At 56.1% G+C, this 6941-nt stretch overlaps 1 protein-coding gene across 3 annotated transcripts in view; it reads left to right on the top strand.

The window, feature by feature from the left end:
- The first annotated feature begins 2326 nt into the window (after nt 1-2326).
- PAX7 (paired box 7) overlaps nt 2327-6941 on the top strand; it is a 149139-nt gene continuing 144524 nt past the window's right edge. For all 3 annotated transcript variants that reach the window (XM_077190196.1, XM_077190194.1, XM_077190195.1), the window contains exons 1-3: nt 2327-2411; nt 5050-5285; nt 6460-6589. In XM_077190196.1, coding sequence (XP_077046311.1) covers nt 2327-2411; nt 5050-5285; nt 6460-6589 — 451 coding nt within the window. The remainder of the gene's footprint in view (nt 2412-5049; nt 5286-6459; nt 6590-6941) is intronic.

Genomic DNA, 6941 nt, shown 5'->3' with positions numbered 1-6941 from the left:
GCGTGGCCACTGCCCGGAGCTGCAGGAGAAAGTGAATTTTTTTTTCTTTTTTTTTTTTTTTTTGCCTGAAATTGCCGAATCTTCCCCCAATTCCAGCAGAACGGGGCGGGGGAAGGAGAGAAAACAAACGCGGCGTTTGAAGTGCGGGATTTTCCTGCGGGCGAGGTGACCCCGGAGCGGCGGGGAAGGAGGGCTCGGGCTCGGCTCCCGGGGTTTCACCTTCCCCCAGCGCCGCGAGAGCAGAAATATTTAATTTTCAACTTTATTCCCAGGCTCCTGCCCCCTTATCCCGGCAAATAATTGAATTACGGCGGCAGGAATGCGGCGGGGACGGAGCCGGGGCTTTTTCCCCCCGAAAACTCCGGGAATTGGCGTTTTTTGGGAAGCGGGGAAGGAGCGAGGTTTATTTTCGTTCGCCAAAGCCGCGCCTGAGCCGGGCTCAGAGTCCGGGCGCAATTTGACACCTCGGGAAGAATTTTAAAATCGCTTTTCCCCCCTCCCCACAACTATCCCGATTTCGGAGGGGGTTTGGGGTGGATTTGAGGGTGAAAAAGCAGAAAACCCCAAAGTGCGGCTTGGGGTTTAGGTTTAGGCGCGGCTTGGGCCGAGATTGGGCTCCAGGCCGGGTTTAAGCCCAGAGCAAAGGCGAGGGAGGAGCGGGCCGGGCTGGGGGGGTCAGGCCGGGCTTTGGGGTCCGCTCTGGGGCCGGGGGCGGCGCGGCCGCTCCGGGGCGGTTTTGGGGAGGGGGCGGCGGGGCCGAGTCCCTTTTACAGCTGCGAACAAAAGGCAGCGCCGGCGCCGGCGTCACGTCCCGCTGCGCGCTCATTCCCAAAGCTCCCGCAGCTTTTGGGGGAAAATCGGGAATTCTCCGGCCGGGCCGGGCCGGCCCCCAGCCCGCCCCGTAATTAACGCGGCTGTTAATTAATGAGGGCGGCACCTGGGATGGGGAAGGAGTAGGGGCGGGTTCAGGGTGAGCCTTTGACACCCCCAGGGATGGATGGGTGGGAAAAGCGGCTCCAAACCTTGGACGTGGGGAGCATTTAATTAATTAATTAATTTATTTATTTATTCATGGCACTTATTATTATTATTCAAAATTTTTTTCTTATTTAATTTGTGGGGTTTTTTGAATTTCTCATAGTACTTTTTTAAAAAAAATAAGTTTTTAACTTCAACTTATTTTAGTTGTTATTTGCTTTAATTTCTCTTCTACTTAATTGCCATTCACTTTAATTTTCATTCATTTTTAATTTTTTATTAATTTATTACAATCCTGCTTTATCTCAATTTTTTCTTTAATTTGCATTTTAAATTTTTTTTTATTTTTCAATCCACGCCGCAATTCCCCCACCCTAAGCCCATGCCCCGCCCGCCTTTCCCCTCCTGGAATCCGCTTAGGGGGAAAAACCCTAAAAAATCCCCCAAAACCCACCAAAAAAACCCCCAAACTCCCGCAATTCCTGATTTTCCCTGCTCTGTTGCACCCCAAATCTTTCCCAGCCGTTCGAGGGACACCCCAGCTTTCCATGAACAGCCTGAGAATGACCAAAAACATCCCCAAAAAAAAACGCTCTGGGAAGGAGCGCGGGGCTCCGCTCCCATTGGTGCCGGGGCCGGGCGCGGATCCCCCTTCCCATAAAAGAAAGGAGCCGGAGCCTATCAGAGCCCGCCCGTCCTTCCCACCGCCCCAACTTCCCCGCCGGAGCAACTTCCAGCCCCCTCCTCCTCCTCCTCCTCCTCCTCCTCCTCCAGCGCTGCCACAGCCGCGCCGCGAGGAGGAAGAACCGCAGCGCACGGAGCGAATCCGGGGGGCCGCGGCTCCCCCCGCTCTGCCCCCCGAGCCAGCCCTGAGCCAGCCCTAAGCCAGCCCTAAGCCAGCCCTAAGCCCAGCCCAGCTCCCTTTGGCAACTTTGGCCGTGCCTGCTCTTCCCGGGTGACATTCCAGCGGAGCGGCCGCTCGGGACACAGCCCCCAAACTTTCCCGGCAATTTCTGGTGGGTGATCCCCCCCTCTACCCCCACCCCTTTCATCCCGAGCGTTGCAGCATTTTGATTTTTCCGCTGATTTTTTTTTTTAATAATTCTCGTTTTGTTTTTTTGATTTTTTGGGGTTTTTTAAAATAATTTTTTGGGTTTTTGTTGTTTTGTTTTGTTTTGTTTGTTTTCCCCTCGCTCGGAGCCCAGATTTCTCCCTTCTTTTGCAGCCGCTGGAAGGGCTGGGAAGGTCGGAGGAGGCGGCCCCGCAGCCCCCCCGGTTGTGCCCGGTGTCCCCCCCGGTCCAGCCCCGGTCCGCACCGGAGCCCCTCGGCCGCCGCCGCCCCCCGACCATGGCAGCGCTGCCCGGGACGGTGCCGCGGATGATGCGCCCGGCGCCGGGGCAGAACTACCCCCGCACCGGCTTCCCGCTGGAAGGTAGGTCTGGAAAACCTGGAAAAGCGCTCTGGAATCACCCGGGGAGGGGGCTAGGTCTGGGAAAACGCCGCTCCATCCCTTTGGAATAACCTGGGGGGGCTCTTAGCTCTGGAAAATCGCTGCTCCATCCCTCTGGAATTATCGGGGGGGCCCTAGGTCTGGAAAAGCGATGCTCCATCCCTTTGGAATAACCGGGGGGGCTCTTAGCTCTGGAAAAGCGCTGCTCCATCCCTCTGGAATAACCCTGGGGGGGCCCTAGGTCTGGAAAATTTCCACTCCATCTCTCTGGAATAACCTGGGGGGCTTTTAGCTCTGGAAAAGCGCTGCTCCATCCCTTTGGAATAACCGGGGGGGCCCCTAGGTCTGGAAAAGCGCTGCTCCATCCCTCTGGAATAACCCTGGGGGGGCCCTAGCTCTGGAAAAACGCCGCTCCATCCCTTTGGAATAACCTGGGGGGGCCCTAGATATGGAAAATCTCCACTCCATCTCTCTGGAATAACCTGGGGGGGCTCTTAGGGTGTGGAAAATTTCCACTCCATCTCTCTGGAATAACCTGGGGGGCTTTTAGCTCTGGAAAAGCGCTGCTCCATCCCTCTGGAACTACGGAGGGGGACTCTTAAGGTCTGGAAAGGCGCCGTTCCATCCCTCTGGAATAACCTGGGGGGGCTCTTAGGGTGTGGAAAATCTCCGCTCCATCCCTCTGGAATAACCTGGGGGGCTCTTAGCTCTCTGCGAAATCGCCGCTCCATCCCTAAAATCGCCGCTCCATCCCTAAAATCGCCGCTCCGTCCCTCTGGAATCACCCTTGGTGAAGGGGGTGCGGCTGAGCTCCGCTCCTGGGGGGTTCCCGAAATTCTCCCAACTTCTCACCCCTTACCCAGCCCCTTCCCGCCGCGCTCCCCGCGAATTCCCGGGATCCGCTTTGCTGTTTTCCCGTGTTTCGAGCATTCCCGGGCATCCCGCAGGATTTTTGGGGCAGCTTCTCCCGCTTTGGGGTTTTATCTTTTGGGGGCGGTTGATTTTTTGGGTTTTTTTGGGTTTTTTTTCTGGCGGGTTGATTTTTTTTTAATGTCCCCGTGTCAAAACGGGAGGGAAACAACCAAACTGATGGGATTTAACTTTTCGGAGGGGAAAATAGGAATAAAAACCTTGATCCGGGGAGCAGCGGGAAGCCGGGATGATGTCCTTGGCCGGGGCTGGCGAAGCGGGGACTCGGGAGCTGTCACCTCGCCGAGTGTCACCCATCCTCCCTCGGCCGTGCCTTTGTCACGCGGGGGGCGATTATTTCCAGGCACACACGTTCCCAAAAAAAAAAAAAAAATTAAAAAAAAAAAGGAAAAAAGGAGAAGAAAAAAAAAAAAAAAAAAAAAAAGGCAAATTTTCTATCCGGGACCCCTCTGGCCGCATTTATTAAAAGCGGAGAAAATTTCATCCCGCCCGTGCTCAAGTGGCGAATCGCAAACCCGCGGAAAACCACGCAGGCTGCAAAACACACAGGGCGCGGGGATTTGCTGAAGTGCTTTTCTGTAGCAAATGAAGTAAAACAGACGGCAAGGGAAAGGATCAAAGGATTACAACAATATTTGCACAACATGACTGGGAATAATGAAAGGAGAGAGCGGCCGGCGCTTTTAGCGGCTCTTGAATGTAAAATTGGCCACTCGAGTGTTATCTGTCGATAATGATACATCCAGGGAGCGCCGGCCAAAGTGACTCGGAATTAGCGGTGCATGATTCTCGCTAAATCGCCAGGCAATTTCTGGAATCGACTTTTCTTTGTAGCGAGAGAGGGGAGGGGAAAAAAAAATTATATATTAAAAAAAAAAATAAAAAAAGAAATAAAAATCCGCCCCCCTCGCCTCGCCTGGCGCTCGCCCCCTCCAGCCTCGCGCAAATTACCCAGCTGAGTTCTGCCCCCTCCCCTCCTTTTCGCTTTAATTTCCAGCCTGTGAAATCGTATTAATCTGCGAGATCTGCGGCGCGAGGTGTTCGATAAATTGGGGAGGGGGCGAAGGAGCCCCCGCGCCCGGAGAGGCGGCGGCGAAGCGGCCGCGGGGTAAAATCCACCCCAAAAGCCGCCAAAAAAAACCCCCAAAACCACCCTAAAAAAGCTCCCCGAGGGTGTTCCAGAGGTGATGTCCAAAAGTTTGTTGCAAAGCGGAGCTCCGTAAATCGAGGCGAGGTTTTTTTGGGGGAGAAAGGGGAAGTTTTGGGAGCGTTTTGTTGAGTGGGTTTGGATCTCCTCGCGTTTCAAACGCCGGGAATGGTTTCAAACCAAGGTGTGAAATCCCAAATCCGGAGAAATTTCCAGGGATGGACGCACGGGGGGTGTCTCGGGGATGGGAGCGCGGCTCGGGGGGAATTTTTAGTTCCCCACTTTCCATGGGAGAATCTCAGGCCGGTGGTGCCGGGATAAACAAACACCGGGATAAACAAACACCGGGATAAACACGGGATAAACCCCGGGATAAGCACGGAGCGCAGGGCACGGGCGAGACTTTCCCCCTTCTTTCAAACCTCCAAAGCCCGGGAGAGAAGCGGCATGTGCGGGCAAAGACACGCCGGATTTTCCCCCTCTAATTTCACTTTTCCCCGGTGTTTTTTGGTCGGGTTTTTCCCCCCCCCTTGTCCCTCGCAGTGTCCACCCCGCTGGGCCAGGGCAGGGTGAACCAGCTCGGAGGGGTTTTCATCAACGGGCGCCCGCTGCCCAACCACATCCGCCACAAGATCGTGGAGATGGCGCATCACGGCATCCGGCCCTGCGTGATCTCCCGGCAGCTCCGCGTCTCCCACGGCTGCGTCTCCAAAATCCTCTGCCGCTACCAGGAGACCGGATCCATCCGGCCCGGGGCCATCGGCGGCAGCAAGCCCAGGGTGAGTGCGCTGCGGGCACCGCGCCCCAAAATTCCGCCTTGTTTTGGGGGGCAGCGCGAGTTTTCCCAGCGGTTTGGGGTTTTTTTGGGGGTTTTTTTTTTAGGGGAGAAAAGGTTTTAATAAGTTGCGGTTTTTGGTTTTTAACGGGGAGAAAGCGAGGCCCGAGCTGGAGGTGCTGATGGATTCCAGTGTTTTTCTTTTTTGTGGCTTCCACGTGCAACAAGTGGTGCGCGCTGGAGCGATCCCGGCGGGGCGTGGGGAGCAGGGAATCCGGGATTCTTTGGCAATAGGAAATCCCATAAACACCCCAAAAAGTGTCCCCTGCGCCGCCTCCCCCGAGCTCAGGGCAATCCCACCCTGCCGGCTCTCCCGGCCCTCAGAGACCCCGCTTTGAGGATTTGGGGGATCCGGGCCTTTTCCCGCTTTATTTCCGTCCTGATCCCGCTTTTTGGGTTTGGGGGAGCAGGGCCTTTTCCTGCTTTATTTCCTTCCTGATCCCGCTTTTAGGATTTGGGGGAGCAGGGCCTTTTCCCGCTTTATTTCCGTCCCAGCTTTATTTCCCTCCTGACCCCGCTTTTAGGATTTGGGGGATCCGGGCCTTTTCCCGCTTTATTTCCGTCCTGATCCCGCTTTTAGGATTTGGGGGATCCGGGCCTTTTCCCGCTTTATTTCTCTCCTGACCCCGCTTTGAGGATTTGGGAGAGCCGGGCCTTTCCCAGCTTTATTTCCCTCCTGACCCCGCCTTTAGGATTCGGGGGAGCCGGGCCTTTCCCAGCTTTATTTCCCTTCTGACCCCGCTTTGAGGATTTGGGGGAGCCGGGCCTTTCCCAGCTTTATTTCCCTCCTGATCCCGCTTTTAGGATTTGGGGGATCCGGGCCTTTTCCAGCTTTATTTCCCTCCTTTCCCCGCTGTTAGGATTTGGGGGAGCCGGGCCTTTTCCCCCTTTATTTCCCTCCTTTTCCCGCTGTTAGGATTTGGGGGATCCGGGCCTTTTCCCAGCTTTATTTCCGTCCTTTCCCCGCTCCCAATCCCCATTTTCCACCCCAAACCCCGCAGCCCGGCCGGGCAGGGCTGAGCTGCGCTGCTTCTTTTGAATTAAAAGCGCTTTTCCCCTGCTCTCCCTCCCTCCCTCCCTCCCCGTGGGGACACCCCGGCGCCCCTTGGGCACAAAAGCAGGTCGCGACTCCCGACGTGGAGAAGAAAATCGAGGAATACAAGCGGGAGAACCCTGGGATGTTCAGCTGGGAGATCCGGGACCGGCTGCTCAAGGACGGCCACTGTGACCGCAGCACGGTGCCCTCAGGTGAGAAGGCAGCTTGGCCACACTCCCCCGGCTCCACGGGAAAAGTTATCCCGCGGGAAAGGCTTCCCAGAGCATCCAAACACCCTCCCGGCTCTGCTTGGATGGAGGAGGGAAAAATCACCCCGAGCAAAGACCGGGATTGGGGAGGATTCGTGCCCCGGCTGCTGCAAAACCGAGCCCAAACCAAGGCCTATTCCCGGGTTTTTCCAGCTCCCTGGAAAGCCGGGGGGATGCTGGGGCAGGGGGAGACCCCCAGAGGTGCCCCCAAATCCAGGGGGGGAAAGGGGAGCCCTGTTGGTCCCGCTGGGATTTGTGCAGTGGGGGCTGCACAGCAACGTCCCCGTGGGGCAGA

The sequence above is a fragment of the Agelaius phoeniceus genome, chromosome 24, assembly GCF_051311805.1.
Source record: "Agelaius phoeniceus isolate bAgePho1 chromosome 24, bAgePho1.hap1, whole genome shotgun sequence".
NCBI classification, from domain to species: Eukaryota; Metazoa; Chordata; class Aves; order Passeriformes; family Icteridae; genus Agelaius; species Agelaius phoeniceus.
Note: the sequence above shows the minus strand (reverse complement) of the source record. Positions and strands in the feature narration are given on the sequence as shown.